The sequence below is a fragment of the Somniosus microcephalus genome, chromosome 32 (assembly GCF_052327205.1).
Source record: "Somniosus microcephalus isolate GS21.2 chromosome 32, FLI_Smic_1.0, whole genome shotgun sequence".
NCBI classification, from domain to species: domain Eukaryota; kingdom Metazoa; phylum Chordata; class Chondrichthyes; order Squaliformes; family Somniosidae; genus Somniosus; species Somniosus microcephalus.
In genome coordinates, this window is record NC_141018.1 from 12199031 (window position 1) to 12220445 (window position 21415).

The following is a 21415-nucleotide window of genomic DNA, read 5'->3' on the forward strand; positions in this document are numbered from 1 at the left end:
GAGCCATTTCCTCTGTTCCTCTCCAGCGACCACGTGGCCCCAGGATTCGATGTCTCGCCCTCGGGAGACGCAGGCAGCGAGGCTGCGGCTTGGTGTTCCTCCTCCTCTCCCGCATCGCTGCCACTGGGAGGCTGAGGGACAGGCTGTTCAGATGATGGCTGATTATCTGAAAGCAGTAAGGCACAAGAGTGGGTTTAACGTGAGGGGAGGGAGGGCAGGAAGGGAGTGAGGAATGGAGACAGTATGCTTAGATGGAAAGTGGGAAAGGCTGGTGTTGTGAGGGGGAAGTGGTATGAGAGAGGAGGGAGAGATGATGAACATACCGTTGCTGTCCCTAAGGGGGTCGACCTCTCCAACTGCCACAGCGCCCACGACATGACTCGCGATGATGCTGTGCACTCGCTCCTCCAGCTGTGTGAGGGGGTGCAGCTCCGCCTGACCTGCTCCCGTGTGTAGCTGCTCCCTCCTGTTATCAGAAAGCTTGGTCTGCAAGAAAAAGGATAGCGTGTGAGTGAGTGTGCAGATGTGCCTGCCATAGTTGAAAAGCTGTTAATGTCTGCAAGGTGTGAGATATGGATGTGACTTTTAGTAGATGGGCATAGTTGGTGGGTGAGTATTGGGGATTTGACAGTTTATGCTGTCAGTACACAAAGTGAGGTTGAGATCGTGGGATGTAGAGGTATTTCAAGCATCTACTCACCCTGACCACCCGAGTGAGGTCGTTGAACTTCTTGTGGCACTGGGTGTGAGTCCTTTGGACCATGCTTGTGGCCGAGACGTACTGGGCCATCTCCCTCCACATCCTTGTGAACTCCCGGAGCAATGGCCTCCTGCCAGTATCTGGGAACAGCACTGCCTGTCGGCATTCCACAGCCACAACCAGAGCCTCCAATGCCTGGTCGCTGAACCGGCGAGCTCTCTCCCTGGGCCTCGGAGCAGCCATGAGATTCCTGGTTGAAGGATTCCACCTCATTGCAGGCCCAGGTCACAAGCAGCAATGATCAGGGTGTGGCTGTGCGGCATGATGGACCCTCCCCTTTAAGAACTGGAAGGCGCCAGTATGTCTGAGTACAAGATAATTGACATCGCCTGAGCTTGGGTAGCGCTCTGAGGGAGCGCCCCGCTCTACAACGTTAGCGCCATAAGAGAAGTGTGTAGCGCTTGATTTAGCGCTCCAATCACCTCCAGGGGTGCTAAAGCCGAATTTCACAGTCGCCGGCGCTAATATGCGCCGGACGCTAAAGTCTGCGGATGCTCGCGCCCCAAAATGGTCGATACCGAATTTTTCCCCCCTACCCTCCCTTAAAGGGAAGGGCCATCGCTGCAGGCTCTGCAATGGAAAAATGACCTACCTGGACCATCCAGGCTGGCGCGATCAGCCCAGCACTCAAGCAGAGCACTGGGCTGATCGATCGCGGGCAGGAAACTGCAAAAAAAACACCAACAAGAAAGGTAATTTTTCTTTCACTTACCTCGGCCACCCCGCCTTTAATTATTGGCCCCAAAGCAGCCAGCCACCCGATGTACCCTTCCTGCAGCTGTCGGTGTTTTCGACCGGCGCTGCTGCAGGAGGCGGAAGTCAATTTCAGGTCCGAGGCGATGCGCACGGCGATGACATCACAGTCTCCGGGCGAAGGAGATCGGGACGCAACGCCATAGTGCCATCGCAAAACTCCCGCCGAATATGGCGGGAGTCGATGTCAGCGCCGTGCCTGGTCGCAAAGCCATTTGCGACACATTAACACCGCCCGCCTCCCCCCCCCCCCCCCCTTGCCGGGGGCACACAATTTCTCTCCCAATGTGTTTTAATGATGTTGATTGAAGGATAAATATTGGCCAGGACACCGGGGAGAACTCCCCTGCTCCTCTTCGAATAGTGCCCTGGGATCTTTTACGTCCACCTGAGAGAGCAGACGGGGCCTCGGTTTAACGTCTCATCCGAAAGACGGCACCTCCGACAGTGCAGCACTCCCTCAGCACTGCACTGGAGTGTCAGCCTAGATTTTTGTACTCGAGTCCCTGGAGTGGGACTTGAACCCACGACCTTCTGACTCAGAGGTGAGGGTGCCCCTCACTGAGCCACGGCTGACAGCTAACTAGTAAAATAAAATGAGTGAAAACTAAATTTAAATTGAATATTGGAAGAACTGTTTCACTCAAATGCTGAGAAATGTTTGGAATAACCTTTGAAATTGGGCAGTGGAGATTCAGCACAGTGGGGTTGTTGGAAGTGCAGTTGCTGGAGGACATGGGTCAGAGCGCTAGAAGGATGAGCTTCGATGGACTGAATGGACTTTCCTCGAGGTGACTCTTGTTATGCTTTTGTCCTCTTTTAGTCTGGGCAGGAAGGGTGTGAAATGTCCCGATATTGTTGTCAGCATATCAACACGCAGATTTAATGCAACCAGAAGGATTTACTGAGGCATGTTGGTAAAGATGAGTCGAGATGATAAATCACTTCACTGTCCTAAGAATAAACCAGCCCGCTTGTCATGGGCTATTCTCTTGCAAGTGCTGCGGTTTAAAAAGCATCTTGGCAGCTGTCATCTGCTTTTCTCTTAATTAAACAGCTAGTGACTAACTAATTAAAACATATGGGCCTATTGGGGCAGAACTGTGTGATAATTGGCTGTTAGTGTCAATTCATTTAGCTAATATCATCAGTCTACCAAACAATGTCAACTTTGAACCCATCCTTTTTCTGATCAGAACTCTGCACTTGCCCAATCTGATGGCCACTCGTTCTGTGGAGATGCTGGCCCATATGCTCAGACCCCAGCTCTCTGCCTGCGGATCGGCTGTTTCTGGCGTGCCGTACGCTGATCCCGCTGACTATCTGGAGAAATTCTAAATGTGGAAGGACACTAAGGTGGGAGTTCAAAACTAGGGCTCATAAATATAAGACAGTCACTAATAAATCCAAGAAGAATTCAGGAGAAATCTCTTTACCCAGAGAGTGGTAAGAATGTGAAACTCGCTACCACGTGGACTAGTTAAGGCGAATAGCACAGATGCATTTAAGGGGAAGCTAGATAAGCACATGAGGGAGAAAGGAATAGAAGGATATGCTCATAGGGTGAGATGAAGTAACATGAGAGGAGGCTCGTGTGGAGCATAAACACCGGCACAGCCCAGATGGGCCGAATGGTCTGATTCTGTGCTGTAAATACTGTGCAATATAGGAGAAATTGTACAAAAACACACTCCTGAGGCAGAACTGTTTCTGCTGGGAGCGCACACAGGAAGTCGAGTGCTTGCTCCCTTAATTGTCGGGACTACAGCAGTTGAGTGGCGAATGTAGCGCAGGCAGGGTAGAGGAGCAGTCGGGGCAGGTGGAATTGGAGAAAGGAGACAGGCCATCAAGCCCGGGTTCAAGCAGGGACCAACCTGAGTCAGTCTCCTGTAATCTGACCACAAGCAGCAGCAAAGTCCAGGGCACCAGGCAAGGTCAGAGGTCAGTGTGGTCCTGAGCCTGGGAGTGGAGGCATTCCTGGGCCTGAGTTTGGGAGTGGATGCATTCCTGGGACTGAGTCTGGGAGTGCAGGCATTCCTGGGACTGAGTCTGGGAGTGCAGAACAAAGCAGAGGTGATAAAGGGTCTGAGGGTCAGAGTGAAGGAGTTAGAAGGTCTGAGGGTCAGAGTGAAGGAGTTAGAGGCCTCAATTTTAACTGACCCGTGCAGTCGGGATTGGAGGCATGCAGGGGGTTAAAGCCCCGAATTCGGGGGCCCCACACCATCCCGCCCCCTACCCGCCTCCATGTAAGTTTCAAAGGAGGGGGGTACCCTCCCCGCACTGGGACCCGCCTACCCGAGGCGGGAAGGGATTAGTGACAATTAACTGCCTGTTAACAGGTAGTTAACAGGCAGTTTTTAGCCTAATCCCTAGTTTAAACCTTGAAGTGTGGGATTCCCGATGGCTCCAAACCACGCCAAGTTAGAGGAGTCGGGCCATCGGGTTGAAGGACTTGGAGGGGTCGACATATCGGTATTCAGGTGAGTGATGGGTGCATGAGTGCAAAGGTAAGTGTGTCTAAAGTGTGTAAAGAAGCTTAAATTACCTGTACTTACCTTTACAGCCTTCCTTCCTCTAGGTTTCGGGAGTCCATCATCTAACTGGCAAAGAAAGCAGAACGGCTGCGAACTGTCAGAAGTGACAGCCTTCAGCTTTCTGTGCTGGAGAGATTTCTAACTGAGTCTGTGTAGAAGGACTCAGGTTAGAAGTAAGACTGTCAGTGTTTGTCAGCTTCAAACAGCTGTGAAACACTGATATTTCATCTGTCAACACGTCTTGACAGATGAAATTTCAGTCTGTGACATCACCTGTTGCCGGGTGGCCCTTAATTGGCCTGCTGAGCCCGCTGGGCGGGCTCAACAAGGTCAATCAAGGGAAAATCGCATGGATTGGCCGCATCTCAATGGAGGCGGGACTACAACCCCGAAAGTTGTAGTCCCGCCTCCTTCCCGACTTCTGAGTGAAAATCACCCCCAGAGGGTCTGAGGGTCAGAGTGAAGGAGTTAGAGGGTCTGAGGGTCAGAGTGAAGGAGTTAAAGGGTCTGAGGGTCAGAGTGAAGGAGTTAGAGGGTCTGACTCTGGGAGTGAATCTGTTCCTGGGCTAAGCATTGGAAGGGAAGTGTTTAGGGTTCAGAGCCAGGACAGAATTTGAAATCAAGACAGTTCAGACCAGCTGTGGCCGTCCTGTTTAATATGTTGCAGGTTTGCACAATTAGAGTAATGGCTTTGGGTCGATTTGGCTCGAGACTTTTCAGCTGCTGTGTTTTAGTTTTCTCTCATTGATGAGGCCCATCTCCCCGTGACCCAGGAAAACAAACAGGAAGACTGTTCACTGCTTTACCTGCTGGGGTTACCCGTACCTCACACAGCCTCCCTCAACTATGAAAAGTAACCAGAGTTTACAACATCAAAATTGATTCAGACTTTGACTAAAAGTGAATTGATTAAAACAAGAGAACAATGAACGGGAATGTAACAAAAATATATTTACAGTGGAAATTACATCTAGCTCCTCAAATGTAAACAACAAATATCTGTTGTCCCTTTATCAAATTCCTATTCCTTTGAATTAACAAGCTATAATCCCTACACAGAAGGGGTTATTTTATCTCTCGGACAGTCGGCCAGTTGAATGAGTGAGCTGACCGACCATGGGGTGCAGCACGAGCCCAGTTCATTCTCATGTCCGAGCTTCAGTGGTGAGCTGGCAAATGGGTATTCAGAGGCAGCTGATGGAATTTGGGCCGTGCAATATCGGGTGGTCCGGAGGCCGGGGTGGTGGGGGGTGGGGGAGCCTAGGGTGGCAGAAGCCCAAACTATTTACCTGGGATCTGGAGGAGCTCTCCTGCTCTCCCTGGCATCACAAAAATATGGTTCTTTACTTACCTTGGGGAGCCTCCATTTCTGCTCCAACAGCTTCTACTGAGCAGAGTGCTCACAGCGGACACTCAGACACTCCGGCCACAGCGAAAACTCCAGACATTCTGCCCAGTGGACTGTGAAAATGGTGTTGGGGTCCAATGTACGTAATTGGACCCCCATTAGCACAAATTCACGAGGCTCCTTCCTGAGTCAGGGTGTGTGATTCAACCATTCAGCTTTAATACAGTCGCAGGGTGGAAAAAGAGCTTTGAATTTAACTCCCATACCGTCTGGTTGCCAGCGGGAGCAAGAAGTTAAAATCCCCCCGAGTGAGTGCTTTCTATTTCTCCACTGTGGAAGCTGCACCGCTCCCCCTAACTCCTGAAGATTCGAAACCAACTCTCCCTCCCACCCCGAATTGAACAATTCAATTCACTTAAACACTCCTGAAACTACTGCCAAGAGCTCCTGGGAATTAAATAACAGACAACTTCATTCAAAAAGGAGTAATCAGTTGTACAAATAATTGAACATTATCGCTTGGTGCTGTTTATTTTTGAATTGTGTGGCTTGGTTCTTCTCTCAAGTCTGTAACCTTGGATACAATTAACTAAGCCTCTCAACATTTGTATCAATGTAGGCTCTTTAGACTGGAGTGGTGTAGCTCGCTGGGTTAGAAACATACTGATTAAGAAAGTTTTCCTGTACGCATTTTAGGAATTCTTCACCTCCTTATCTTTTACTCTGTTTTTTCCTCAGTCTATATTAGGTTATTTGAAGTCCCCTACTATTACTGCTCTATTAGTTTTACATTTCTCTGAAATTTGCCTACAGATTTGCTCCTTACATAGAATTACATAGAATATACAGCACAGAAACAGGCCATTCGGCCCAACCGGTCCACACTGGCATTTATGCTCCACTCGAGTCTCTTCCCATCCTTCCTCATCTAACTCTGTCAGCATAACCCTCTATTCCCTTCTCCCTCTATGCTTCTCCAGCCTCCCCTTAAATGCATCTATACTATTCGCCTCAACCATTCCCTGTGGTAGCGAGTTCCACATTCTCACCACTCTCTGGGTAAAGAAGTTTCATCTGAATTTCCTATTGGATTTCTTGCTGTCAATTTATATTGATGGCATCTAGTTTTGCTCTTCCCCACAAATGGAAACACTGTGTGTCTACTTTATCAAAACTTTTCATAATTTTAAAGACCTCTATTAGGTCACCTCTTTTCAAGAGAAAAGAGCCCCAGCCTGTTCATCCTTTCCTGAACCTCACAGTTCTGGTATCATCCTTGTAAATCTTAGTTGCGCCCTCTCCAGGGCCTCTATATCCTTTTTATAATATGGCGACCAAAACTGTACACAGTACTCCAAGCGCAGTCGAACCAAGGTTCGATACATTTAGGATAACATCCCTACTTTTCAATTCTATCCCTCTAGAAATAAACCCTAATGCGTGGTTTGCTTTTTTATGGCCTTATTAACCTGCATCGCTACGATTAGTGATTTGTGTATTTGTACTCCCGAGATCCCTTTGCTCCTCTACCCCATTTGGATTCTTATTTTCCAAGTAATATGTGACTTCCTTATTTTTCTTACCAAAATGTAATACCTCACTTATCTATGTTGCAGGACAGGGACAGGAAGGAGCTGTACCGATGGGACAGGCTCCACCTGAACCACGATGGGACCCGTGTCCTAGCGGAAAGGATAAATAGGGCAGTGGCAAAGGCTTTAAACTAGTACGAATGTGGGGAGGGATCTACAAGAAATGTAACCAGCCTAAATATAAACAAAACCGGAAAAGAGAGCACAGGAAAGAAAAAAGTGAGGGAGGACATTCATGGCAAGAACAGAAGTCTAAAAAGATGGTTAAACATTAAGTGAGAGGAAATCTTATTAAAAATGAGTTAAACTGTCTGTATAGCAATGCACACAGTGTCCGTAATAAAACAGGGGAGCTGGAGGCAATCATACGTAGCGAGGAACCAGACATAGTAGGGATTACTGAGACATGGCTACAGAAAAATCAGGACTGGGAATTAAATATTGCAGGGAATAACATATTTAGAAAAGAGAGGGAGGGAAAAAGGGGAAGTGGAGTAGCTGTACTTATTAGGGATAACATAATGGCAGTAGAAAAAAGTGACGCAGCTATCAGCAAGACAAAAATAGAATCCATGTGGATAGAGATAAAAGATAATAAAGGATCACTCACACTAATAGGCATAGTCTACAGGCCACCTAATAGTGGACGGGAGGTGGAGGAAGAAATATGCAGACAAATTAGGGAAATTAGTAAAAAACATAGAATAATAATCATGGGGAATTTCAACTATCCCAATATTAATTGGACAGAAGAGGTAGGTAAAGGGGCGAAGGGAATGGAGTTGCTACAATGTGTACAGGACTCCTTTCTAGCCCAATATGTAAAAAGCTCAACAAGGGAGGATTTGCTATTGGATCTAGTTATGGGGAATGAATCAGAGCAGATAAGAGAAGTAAAGGTAGGGTAATATATAGGCAATAGTGACCATAATATAATACGCTTTAAGATGATAATTGAGAAGGACATAAGTATGACAAAAAGCAGGTTAATAGATTGGAGAAAAGCTGATTTTATGGGGCTGAGAATATAACTTGGGGAAAAAAATGGGCAACAATATTGACAAACAACGATGTAGAACAGCAATGGGAAACATTGTTCAACAGAGTGCAGGGAAAATATATTCTGTTAAAAGGAAAGAACAAACTAAACAATAATGAGACTCCATGGATGAATAAAGCCATGAGGGAACAATTGAGGGTAAGGAAAGAGGCATACATTAAGTAGATAGCAGAGAGAATATGAAAAGATTAGGAGAGAAGTCAAAAAAGCAATTAGGGAGGCAAAGAGGAACTATGAAATTAAATTATCAAGGAACATAAAACAAAATAGTAAAATATTTTATAGGCACATCAATAAAAAAGGGAAGGTTGGGATGGGAATAGGGCCATTAAGGGATATTCAGGATAATACAACAGGTAACCATAGAGAGATGGCAGAATATTAAATAATTATTTTGCTTCAGTATTTAAAAGGGAGATAGAACACGTGGACATGACATTGGATGATGAGATTAGTAATGAGGTAAGTGTATTTAAAATAAAAAAGGGGATATATTAAATAAATTAATCAAACTCAAAGAGGATAAAACCCCTGGTCTGGATGATAGCAGAGGCATTACTACGCATATTTAATAATTTGTTAGAAATAGGTATAGTGCCAGAGGACTAATGGATAGCTAACATAATACTGTAGCGGTACCACCGAGTGTCCCTTACTTATTATACATAATTCCCTTTAACTTTAACTATGTTTATATACAGTTTGCATGTACAGGGCGTTGCCCCTTTAAGAACGCGACCTAACGCGATGACGTCACGTCGCGCATCACGTGACTCACCCAAACGCGGGCTAACGCGATGACGTCACGTCGCGCATCACGTGACTCACCTAAACGCGAGCCGGCCCAGCTCGGCCTCCCGCCCCCACGACAATCGCCGGCTCAGCTCGGCCTCCCGCTCCCGCGACTTCGGCCGCAACGGCCGGCTGCAGTGCCGGGAGAACGCGATGACGTCATCGCGCCATTCACGTGACCGCCCCAAGCGCGGGCAAACGCGATGTCACGTCGCAAGTCACATGACGCCCGAAGCGCGGGAAAACGCGAGCAACGCGATGACATCACGACGCAAACTTGATGACATCATCGCGCAAACCTCTGGACTGCCTAGTCAGTCCTCGTGGCGTCCCCACTGGGCAAAGACCTGTTCCACGACTCTCATGCATCGTTCTACGTTGTTTGCTGTATTTCATTTAATTCAACATTAAAATCCTGTTTGTTGTTCTTCCGAGTCAAGCTCCGTTATTTGTTATGAATACACCTATTCCTACAATACCGATATTTGGTATTCGGTGGGCTGTGCCACCAGTTAGCGCCTAAAGAGGGCACTCAGTGGCTTTAGCGCCACTGGCCACGCCTCCCGCGAAATTTAGCGGGGCGCTAATGGCGGCGTTAGCCTGTAGCGCTGCGCCGCCACCGATGACATCATCGGTGCGCACAGCGCCCCGCTACCGCCCCGAACGCGATATTGGGTCACGCCCCCCCCCCCCGTAGCACTGGTCGTAAATCGCGACCGGTTCAGGGGGGGCCTACCTGTGGCGGTAGTGGCACAAATTAAAGGGGAGGTGCGGGGCGGCCATTTTTTTCGGTGGCCGCCTGCCAGCACCTCCTCGCGCCGCCCTCCCCGGCCTCCTGATTCCCCCCGGGCAGTGCCGGCTGTGTCCCGAGAGCCCGGCACACCTCCTCGGTGCCGGGCTCTTTTGCCGGCACTCGCGATCAGAGATCACGCAGGTGCAGACCCCTCCCCTTTAAGAAGGGGAGGAAGGCCTGCAGTACCGCAGTGCGCCGTGCCACAGCGTGTGACGCTGTGGCACGTTGCGCTGCGATATTCAGTTTCAGCGCCCCAAGAGGGACGCGGGGCGCCTCGAGCAGCGCCCCGCTTCCGTTTTGGGCGCTCAAACTGAATATCCCGCTGGCGCTCCCAGCTCCTTCCGGGGCAGGACTTCTGGTGCCCAGGCGAGCTTGGCGCCCCGAATTTTTAGGCCAACATGTCCAGGGAATTATAGACCAGTTCGCTTAACATCGGTGGTAGGAAAAATAATGGAATCCCTACTAAAGGAGAAAATAGAAGAACATCTAGAAACCAAAAATATAATAACGAATAGTCAACATGGATTTCAAAAGGGAAAGTCTTGCTTGACCAACCTTATTGAATTTTTTGAAGAGGTAACAGAGAGAGTAGACAATGGTAATGCAGATGTAATTTATCTAGATTTATCTGGATTTTCAAAAGGCCTTCAATAAGGTACCTCATAATAGTCTGATGAACAAGGGCAGAGAATGCGGAGTCAGGGAACAAGTAACAGAATGGATTGCTGGCTGGCTTCAGGACAGAAAGCGGAGAGTAGGAGTAAAGGGTAGCTATTCACAGTGGCAGAAGGTGGGTGGTGATGTTCCACAAGGATCAGTGCTGGGACCACTGCTATTCACTATAGTAACCTGGGATGTTATGATTAAGGTTATCCACCAGGTGGTGTTGTAGCCAATGCTGCTGCTACGGTCAGGGGTTTGCTTCCTGTTAAGGTGAGGAGATTGCTTCCTGTTAAGGTCAGCTAAGGTGGAATGCCAGGATGCAGGCCTGTTTTGTTTGCTACACAGTTGTTAATAAAGTACTCATGCTAATTCTAAGATATCACCTCTTCGAGTTCTTGTTCCACTACATGGATTTATCACATTCACAATTTACATTGACGATTTAGACTTAGGAATCAAAAACACAATTTCTAAATTTGCGAATGACACCAAATTGGGGGGGATAGTCAATACTGAGGAGGACTACAAGTTACAGGAGGACATTAATAAACTTGCAGAATGGGCATATAATTGGCAAATGAAGTTCAACACAGATAAATGTGAGGTATTACATTTTGGTAGGAAGAATAGGGAGGTCACTTATCACTTGGAGGGTGCGAGTCTAGGTGGGGTAGAGGAACAAAGGGATCTAGGAGTATAAATACACAAATCACTAAAAGTTGTGACACAGGTTAAAAAAAGCAAACCAAGCACTTGGGTTTATTTCTAGAGGGATAGAATTGAAAAGTAGGGAAGTTATGCTAAACCTGTATCGAACCTTGGTTAGACCACACTTCAAGTACTGCGTACAGTTCTGGTCGCCATGTTATAAAAAGGATATAGAGGCACTGGAGAGGGTGCAGAGATGATTTACAAGGATGATACCAGAAATGCGAGGGTATACATATCAGGAAAGGATGAACAGGCTGGGTCTCTTTTCTCTTGAAAAACGAAGGCTGAGGGGTGACCTAATAGAGGTCTTTAAAAGTATGAAAGGTTTTGATAGAATGGATAGAGAGAGAATGTTTCCACTTGTGGGGAAGAGCAAAACTAGAGGCTATCAATAGAAGATAGTCACCAAGAAATCCAATAGGGAATTCAGAAGAAACTTCTTTACCCAGAGAGTGGTGAGAATGTGGAACTCGCTACCACAGGGAGTGGTTGAAGCAAATAGTATCGATACATTTAAGGGGAGGCTGGACAAGCAAATGAGGGAGAAGGGAACAGAGGGTTACGCTGATAGATTTAGATGAGGAAAGATGGGAGGAGGCTCGAGTGGAGCATAAACGCCGGCATGGACTGGTTGGGCCGAATGGCCTGTTTCTGTGCCGTATATCCTATGCAATTAATTTGCCAATTATATGCCCATTCTGTAAGTTTATTAATATCTTCTTGTGATTTGTTGCAGTCCTCCTCAGTATTGACTATCCTCACCCCCCCCCACCCCCCGAAAATTTGGTGTCGTCCGCGAAGTTAGAAATTGAGCTTTTGATTCCTCTATCTCCCTATCACTATTTGGGGGGTCTATCGTAAACACCCAACAATGTAACAGCTCCTTTTCTGTTCCTTAACTCTAACCAAAGAGATTCAGTCTTTGAACCCTTTGGTATATCGTCCCTCTGTAGAGCTGTAATATTATCCTTGAACAATACTGCCACCCCCTTCCTTTCTTTTTTCCTTCCTTATCCCTCCTAAATGCATTGTAGCCAGGAATGTTTAGTTCCCATTCCTGCCCATGTTTAAACCTTATTTGTAACACTCATCACATTAACACACATGCATTCCAATGCCATGCTAGTCGACTTTGTTTTTTCCTTCATCTAATCCCTGATCTTTCTCCACTATTCTTTGTTCTGTTGCTCTTTGTCCCTCCTAGTTTTCTGTGCACCTTGTCTCTCCTCTCTGTTGCTATGTCCTGGTGCCCCTCCCACTGCCAAATTAGTTTAAACCCTTCCCCACAGCACTAGTTAACCTCCCCATGAGGACATTGGCCCTGTTAAGGTGCAACCCGTCCATCTTGTACAGGTCCCTGCTGCCCCAGAACTGCTCCCAATGCCCCAGGAATCTGAAGCCCTCCCTCCGGCACCACTTCTCCAGCCACGCATTCACCTTCACTATCTTCCTGTGTCGATACTCACTAGTATGTGGCACTGTGAGCAATCCAGAGATTGCCACCTTACTTTAAGCTTTTCCCTATTCCATGGGGTGGGGTGGGGGGAGGGAAGGAGTTCTGGAACGCTGTGGAGTTTTAACTCCAGGGCGTGCGTGTTTTTTTTTAGCAGGGAAGCCAGCCTGATTGACCGGCTTGGCTCCCTATTGGGCGGGGAACGCTGCAGAAGAGACCCCAGCCCAGGAGCAGGTAGGTTTCCTGTTGCTCGGGGTAGAGATCGCGGTGGTGGGGAGGGGTTCAGAGCGGTTTGGAAGGTCGCAGAGTGATCGTGGCAGTCTCGCGGGGCGCAGTCGAATTTCTGCCGCGGGGCGGTAAGGGGTCGCGGCACACGGTGATGACGTCATCGCTGGCAGCACAGCTGCCTGGGGCGCTACTGGCGGGGGCGTGGCGCTATCGGCTAGCGCCTCAGTAGCGCCCCACCGAATTTCTTGGGGGGCGCCCCCGCCTGGTCAATAATCCCTTTGCACCTCATTACCACCCCCCCAGAGGTGCTTCCGGCAGGCGCAAAAGAGCCGAATTTCACGGCCTTAGTCTGTATATGGCCCTTTTGTAACTTCCTGCTCCCATCCACACAACTTCCTGAGCCCCCTAACTTAGTGTCATCTGCAAACTTGGATATACGACTCTATTCCTTCATCCAAGCCATTGATAAGTATGATGAAAAGCTGATGCCCCAATACTGACCCCTGGTGAACATCACTTGTCATATCCGTCAGCCAGTGTACATTCCCTTTATCCTTACTCTCTGTCTTCTGCCTCCACCCAGTTAGCGATCCATCTCACAAGGTTACCTGCAATTCCAGGCACTCGCATTTTTGCTAATTATCTTTTGTGCGCAACCTTATCAAATGCCATCTGGAAGTCCATATAGACATCATCCATAGACGTTCTCCTATCCACTATGTTAGTGGCCTCCTTAAAAAACCTAACTAGATCTGGACATGACCTACCCTTCACAAATCTATGCCGACTCCTTTTGATCAACTGATACCGCCCAAGTGTTCAGTCACTCTTTCCCTGGTGATAGATTCCAGTAAACTCCTCTATCTGTATAATTGACCTGGATATTGAAACCAGTTATTAACTAGTCATGTTTTCTGACAAAGAAAATGCAGTACAGACAGAGGACTCAGTGTAAAATTATACAGTTAGTTAGGCATACAAACAAAAGAAACATGGCAATTCAGGAAAGTCCTCCTCGAAGTAGATACAATATTAAGCAGTATAGATACGATGAACCCAGATTATTACTTCAAAGTACTCCAAGAAAGTCGGACCACAGGACATTCATGGAAATGAGTGAAAAGTAAATTTAAACAAACAAGGAAAATCTTTGCTCCAAGAGTGAGAAATGTATGGAATAGTTTACCAAGAAAAGCGAAGAACTGATTTAAAATGCAACGAAATGCCATGATTGAAGAGTTAGAGCTAATGTACTGGCTTTGCTTTGAAGGGCAGAGTGACCTTTTCTCGCCCCTGACTTTTCCTGTGGCCTTCACATATTGACCGTGCACATTACTGTAACCAAGCTCAGAAATGGGGCTCAGTCTGGCAAGTGACGAAGGTGGAAGCTCGGTCTCCGTGTGAGACCCTGTCTGATGTGAATGTTTTTTTTTGTTCCGAAGGGGTTCTTCAGGAGAAGCCAACAGAGCAATGCCACGTACTCGTGCCCTCGGCAAAAGAACTGCCTGATCGACCGGACGAGCCGGAATCGGTGCCAGCACTGCCGGTTACAGAAGTGTTTGATGGTGGGAATGTCGCGCGACGGTAAGCTGTACTGTTTCTGGGCGTGACTGTGATTATCCAGTGGATGCTGTCCCTGACTGACTGCGCTTTATGTACCCGAGCTATATTGGCAGCTTAAGCACACGGGCTACACTGTCCTCTGGGTGTTAAATTTAATGGTAAGTAGACACAAGGCCAAGTGAACAGGGTGACGCATGTTTTTGTTCATAATTAGCACTGTTCTACTTCTTGTTTTCATCCTGAAATGGGTTAAAATAAAACTACTAAAACACATGCTTCTTAAGGACTGTTAAGGCTTTATTAAAGGTCTATCCTGAGATCTGCTTGAGGGGGGGAGAGGAACAGAGCAGAGAGGGAGATATTAGCCCTGAACTCATATTCAGTGTGGGTGAGTTAAATGAAAGGAGGGTGAGATTTCAAAGTACTGGCATAGCTATTACTGCTGTTAAAAATACTACAATCTTAACGTAGCTCAGTGTAATAATGCACGAGATAATTCAGCTGTGATTTGTAAAAATATAATTATCCCATTTAAGGATTTTTGATCTTTTTGTTCGTCATGGAAAGCATTTTGGAATAAGTAGATGGAAGAATTCGGTTGGTTAGCACCTCCCATTAGCGCCTCCGGGGGGGCGCTAATGACTTCCCGCCCGAGCGCAGCGATTTTAGCGCCGTCCGCAAAATTGACCTGGCGGTTTGCGGTGACGCTAAACGCTACCGCCACGATCTCCTGCGCCCAGAGATCGCGGCATCATCGAAGTGCACATCGCCCCAGTAGCGCCCCGGACCAGAAATTGATTCTCGCCCCCTGCCTCAGCGCCTGCCGCCAGGAACGACAGGTAGAGGGAGATGGTTTGCAGTCGGCTGGGAGCTGGGGGAGCGCTATTCAAAGGCGTGCGCTTTCTGCTTTTTCCTGTCGGCAAAAGATTCTGCATACGCAGGTTGAGAGAGGGAGAGAGACGTCTGGAGACATGTAACGCTGTCCTACAAGGAGTTTTGTTCCTCAGCAAGACTTTTCAGGTTCCCATTTCTGTCAGCTTTATTACTGATACGCTTATCAATTACTTCACAGCCGTTACCGCTTTACAATCGCAGTCTCTGCAGAGTGCCAGTAGCGCCCGTGCAAATGCCCCTACCGATTCTCCCGGTTGCTGCCTGCGGGATCCCAAGAGGTGTCGGGCGTAAATTGTGTTCACTGGGCGCGTATATTGCCCTTTTAGTAGCTCGAGGGCCGCCACGTACGTATTAGAGTCCCGGATTAGCATATATACTTGATGGCTCACCTGGGCGGTCAAAATTTTCAGTTTGTGATCCTCCTCTGCAACCTGTGAGATTGCGAGGAAGGATTCAAAGCAGCTCAGCCAGTGTTCAAACTTGGCTGATGCACCCACATCTTGAGGGTCGAGGTCCAGGCGTGGTGGTCTGAGGGCTCTCAGCAATGTCTGCTGTATCCGTTGCTGTTGTTGCTCCTCAGGTGTCGCCATTTAACTTTTAGCTAATAAAATTGATACGCTTATCAATTACTTCATAAAAGGTGATGAGTCGAAGAAGAGATGATGAGTCGAAAGAAGAGATGAATAAGGCTTTTATTAGCTAAGAAGAGACCATGCTTCTTCGTGAGTGACTGAACAAGTCTGAACGAAACCCACACAGTGGTGGGTGGAGTCAGCTGAGGCATGCCTCCATACACAGCGCCACCCAGAGGTGGCAATATACAATACAGTGGTTTACCACATTTACTACCACATTTAGAAGATTAAATGGGGGCTGTACTAGCACGGGGCCTCGTCCTCCAGATTCACCGTCGGAGGCAGTGGAGGCGGAGAGAGAGAGAGGAAAACATGGCCAGAGTGAGGAGGGCCAACAGGGCTCTGCACAGGAGAACTTGCCCTCCCAGGGTATTCCGGGAGCAATTCTCATATATCTATCTGTCTAAGGAGCAGTGTTTTAGAAGACTCCACTTCAGCAAGGAGGTGGTCACTGAGCTCTGCCACCTCCTGCAGCCAGAGCTCCAGCCTCAGCTCAGGACCAGGACGTCTCTGTCAGTGGCAGTGAAGGTGACGGTGGCTCTGAATTTCTATGCCAGCGGTTCCTTCCAGGCTTCAACTGGGGATATTGCGAACATCTCCCAGTTCGCTCTCCATTGCTGCATCCGGGAGGTCACAAATGCTCTCTACAAAAGGAGAAGGGAGTACATCTCATTCCCCATGACCCGGGACAAACAGCGTGAACACACATGTGGCTTCGCTAGGATAGCGGGCTTCCCCATGGTTCAGGGCGCCATTGACTACACGCACGTGGCATTGCAGGCACTTCATGAAAATGCAGAGGTTTTCCGCAACTGCAAAGGCTTCCACTCTCTCAATGTCTAGTTGGTTTGCAACCACAGACAGTGCATCCTCGCCGTCAATGCCCGCTATCCTGGCAGCAGCCACGATGCATTCATCCTGTGCTAGACTGGCGTCCCAGACCTGTTCCAACCACCGCTTCAACCTTGTGGCTGGCTCCTCGGGGTCAAGAGTTATCCACTCTGCACCTGGCTGATGACACCGCTCCGTAACCCCAACACTCCTGCTGAGCTCGCCTACAATGAGAGCCATAGCGCCACCAGGAACCTCATTGAACAGACGATCGGCGTACTGAAGCAACGGTTCCGGTGTCTTGACCACTCTGGAGGAGCCCTGCAGTACTCCCCCGATCAAGTATTCATTATTGTATGCTGCATGCTTCACAACCTTGCAATTATGAGGACCCAGCCATTGCCACCAGGGATTGGTGCATCACCTCAGGAGGAGGAGGAGGAGGCGGAGGAGGATGAAGAGGAGGATGAGCAGCAACAACGTGGGAGGGAGGCGCTCAATGTTGCTTCTGCAAGAGCCATTTGTGAACGCCGCCTATGATTCTGATGAATGACAGAGAAGATGGCTTTTGGGATCAACAAGCACGTCATTACAGCCATCCCGCAGCCCGTATTACTGGGCAAAGCTCCAGTGAGTAACATGAGGAAATTTGTAACGTTTCAATAAAAAAATTTATTTTTCTGACCAACTGTGTCACAACCAACAACAAACAAACACCTCAAAATAAGTTTTAACAGAGTGAACAATATATTTACATATACATTCAACCTTGGTACAAACAGACCCCCCATATGTTAGAAAAATTTTAGTTATTCACCCTTCCTCAATGATCTCCCTCCCCTTCACACTTCCCCCCTTTCCCACCCTACTGCTCCTCCGTAATGGGGCCCCAGTGGCTGCAGCAAGGCTGGCGGAAGGCTGCTGAATCTCAGATCCAGAGACTGCAGATGCCCTTGAAGGACGGCCTCGACCAGCTCTGGGCCTGGAGGGCCCGGCTGCAGACTGCAGCAACTCTGCATAGGTGGCAGCAGTCTGGGCTGGCTGGGTTACAGGCTGTGGCAAGTGCAATGGCGGACTGGTGGCAGCAGGAATGCAGTCATCCTGAGAGAGGACAGCGCCTTCCTGCTCGACTGACACACTGCCACTCCCCCGGGGCAGAACCTCAGCATCCAGAGCAATCTGCTCGAGCACAGATTGCTGGCCTGCTGCGGCACCGTCAGATCCCTGGTGGACAGTGGTCAACCCAGCTATGATGGCAGCAGTCCGTGCTTGCGTGACATCAATCTGAGACTGCATGAGAGCAGTCCGAGATTGGATGGCCCCAACCAATGACTCAATTCCAGCACTAAGCCGTTGCGTTGCCTCAGCCTGTGCTGCAAAAGATGCTGCCACCTCACCCATTACACACGGCATGAGGTCTGAGTCCCCACGGTCTCTCTGCAATTCAACCATCCTCTGCAATGAGGCAAAGATGGGTCCAAGGGTTTGCGCACAGATGATCGCTGTGCTGGCGGCGGACTCTTCCATGCTCCTAGCCAGTGCATCCATGCTCTCGGGCCATTGCACCCATGAGCTTGGTGTGCATGCTCATCGCCTGAGTATTCATCGCCGCGATATCGAGGTCCTCATCTGAGTCCTATGCAGCAGAACTCATGCGCACACTCACTGACGTAAGAACACTACTAGGCCCTTGGTCTAAGCGTTAAACAAGGCTTTAATCAACTGTTTTTCAACATGGAGATCTAGTTGTGTCCTTCACTAGTTCCTGTTAAAGAATGTCCTGAGCAAGCTGGGCCCATGCCCGAGTATTTATACTCTCCCTGGACAGCGCCACCAGCAGGCCGCTCAGTATTATTTCATTAAGTCATTTCCACATGAATGACAAGATTCACGTCACTCACCTTCTGGGGAGATGGCCCCCGAGCTTCCCTTCGTGGCCCCAGGATCCGATGTCTCGCCCTCGGGAGATGCAGGCGGTGAGGTGCCAGCTTTGTGTTCCTCCTCCTCTCCCGCATCGCTGCCACTGGGAGGCTGAGGGACAGGCTGGTCAGATGTTGGCTCACTATCTGAAAGCAGGAAGGTACAAGAGTGGCTTTAACGTGAGGGCAGGGGGGCAGGAAGGGAGTATGGAATGGAGACAGTATAGTTAGATGGAAAGTGGGAAAGGCTGGTGTTGTGAGGGGGAAGTGGTATGAGAGGGGAGAGAGATGATGAACATACCGTTGCTGTTCCTAAGGGGGTCGACCTCTCCAACTGCCACAGCGCCCACAACATGACTCGCGATAAGTCTATGAACTCGCTCCTCCAGCAATGTGAGGGGGTGCAGCTCCGCCTGGCCTCCTCCTGTGCATTGTTGCTCCCTCCTGTTATGAGAAAGCTTGGCCTGCAAGAAAAAGGACAGCGTGTGAGTGAGTGTGTAGCCATGTGTTTGGCAGATGTGCCTACCTTAGTTGAATAGCCATTAATGTCTGCAAGGTGTGAGATGTGGATGTGACTTTTAGTAGATGGGGATAGTTGGTGGGTGAGTGTTGAGGATTTGGCACTTTATACCGTCTGTACACAGAGTCAGGTTGAGATGGTGGGATGTAGAGGTTTTTCAAGCATGTACTCACCCTGACCACCCGAGTGAGGTTGTTGAACTTCTTGTGGCACTGTGTGTGAGTCCTTTAGATCAGGCTCCTGGATGAAACGTACTGGGCCACCTCCCTCCACACCCTTGTAAACTCCTGGGGCAATGGCTGGAAACAGCACTGCCCGTCGGCGTTCCACAGCCACAACCAGAGCCACCAATGCCGGGTCGCTAAACCAGCGAGCTCTCTCCCTGGGCCCCTGAGCAGCCATGATAATCTTTGGTGAAGTTTTACACCTCCTTGCAGGCCCAGGTCAAACGCAGCAATGATCAGGGTGTGGCTGTGCAGCATGATGGAACCTCCCCTTTAAGAAGTGGAAGGTGCCAGTCTGTCTGAGTACTAGGTAATTGACATCGCCTGAACTTGAGTAGCGTTCTGAGGTGGCGCCCCATTCACCGACGTTAGCGCCCTAAGAGAAGTGTGTAGTGCTTGATTTAGCGCTCCAATCACCTCCAGGAGTGGTGGAGACGAATTTCTCAGTCGCTGGCGATAATTTGCACCAGGTGCTAAATTTTTGCGCCCAGCCGCTATTACCGCCCCAAAATGAGTGATACCAAATTTTCCCCCCCTAATGTTTAAGTGCTACATTCTAAAACAAAGTAATTTTGCACAGATTGAAAACCTAGATGCTACAGTTACTGATACAAGGGGTCTATTATTTAACAGGCCAGGCATTGAGGATGTGTATTAAACCTTGACAAGGCAGTTTGTGGAATGTTGTGGTTCTCAATCTACTTCAAAATGAGACATTGAGGGTCAATTTACTCATCCCAGGCTCAGTAATCCAGGATAACCCTTATTCATTTTGTAAATATCAGGATTTACACGCGCACCCAAAAGGGGGCGGGGCCGATTGCGTTGAATCACTGAATGGGAAAGGAGTCAGAGGCACATTGCCTTTCCACTTCTTATGACTGCAGAGAAAGGAAGAAAGACGAGCATTTCTGTAGCACCTTTCACGACCTCAGGACATCCCAAAGTGCTTTACAGCCAATGAAGTACTTTTTGAAGTGTAGTCAATGTTGTAATGTAGGAAACGCAGCAGCCAATTTGCGCACAGCAAGCTCCCACAAACAATGTGATAATGTCCAGATAATCTGTTTAGTGACGTTGATTGAGGGATAAATATTGGTCAGGACACCTGGGATAACTCCCCTGTTCTTCTTCAAAATAGTGCCATGGGATCTTTTACGTCTACCTAAGAGTGCAGATGGGGCTTTGTTTTAACGTCTCATCCAAAAGATGGCACCTCCGACAGTGCAACACTCCCTCAGCACTGCACTGGGAGTGTCAGCCTAGATTTTTGTGCTCAAGTCTCTGGAGTGGGACTTGAACCCACAACCTTCTGACTCCAAGGTGAGAGAATAGGAGAGCAGAGACGGAAGGTTTTAAACAGGAAACATAGAAGATAGGAGCAGGAGTAGGCCATTCGGCCCCTCGAGCCTGTTCCGCCATTTAATGAGATCATGGCTGATCATCTAAATTCAGTACCCTGTCCCTGCTTTCTCCCCATATCCCTTGATCCCTTTAGCCTGTCAGAGGTGCCATCTTTCGGATGAGATGTTAAACAAAGCTCCATCTGCACTCTTAGGAAACTGTGAGGTGCAGGACCAGAGTTGGAAGCTAAGATGCAGGAAGTAAATTTTTACAGTTAGAAGTTGTCGAGAAAGAATGGTAATGCAATAAAAAGATTTTAGAACGTGAAAGTGACAGGGCACAGGGGTTATTATTTCAACACTGACTCCACTTCAAAAGTACTTCGTTGGCTGTAAAGTGCTTTGAGACGTCCGGTGGTTGTGAAAGGCGCTATAGAAATGCAAGTCTTTCTTTCTGTCTCAGGAAGAGAAGTAAAAACTGATTGGGTAAGTGAAGTTTGTTTACAACTGTTACTCTATCTGTTCACTTGCTGTCTGTAAATTAAGCAGCTTAAGGATTTATATCTTGACTTAACTCACTAAAGCACTTTTCTGAGTCCACCTGCTGAAAGATAGGAGGGAGGCATGTGCAAAAGACACAATATCCAGTTCAGAACACAAGGTCCTGTTGTTACTCTCTGGGTTATGCTAACATTTAGTTACATATAGGGCAGGCTGGGCACACTCCTGAACATAGATCAGAATGACCAGAACCACTGTACCTGAAAGAATACATAATCAATATTTTATTAAGTATTGC

General features: G+C 48.3%; 1 protein-coding gene across 2 annotated transcripts in view; it reads left to right on the forward strand.

Annotated features, from left to right (window-relative positions):
• The window catches only part of LOC147097268 (nuclear receptor ROR-alpha A), a 148018-nt gene that overhangs the window by 89486 nt on the left and 37117 nt on the right, over positions 1–21415 (forward strand). Inside the window, exon 3 of one of the 2 annotated variants that reach the window (XM_085972082.1) lies at positions 14130–14271. In XM_085972082.1, coding sequence (XP_085828208.1) covers positions 14130–14271 — 142 coding nt within the window. Of the gene's footprint in view, positions 1–14129; positions 14272–21415 lie in introns of those variants that run through there. The other variant, XM_085972083.1, reaches the window with a different exon arrangement.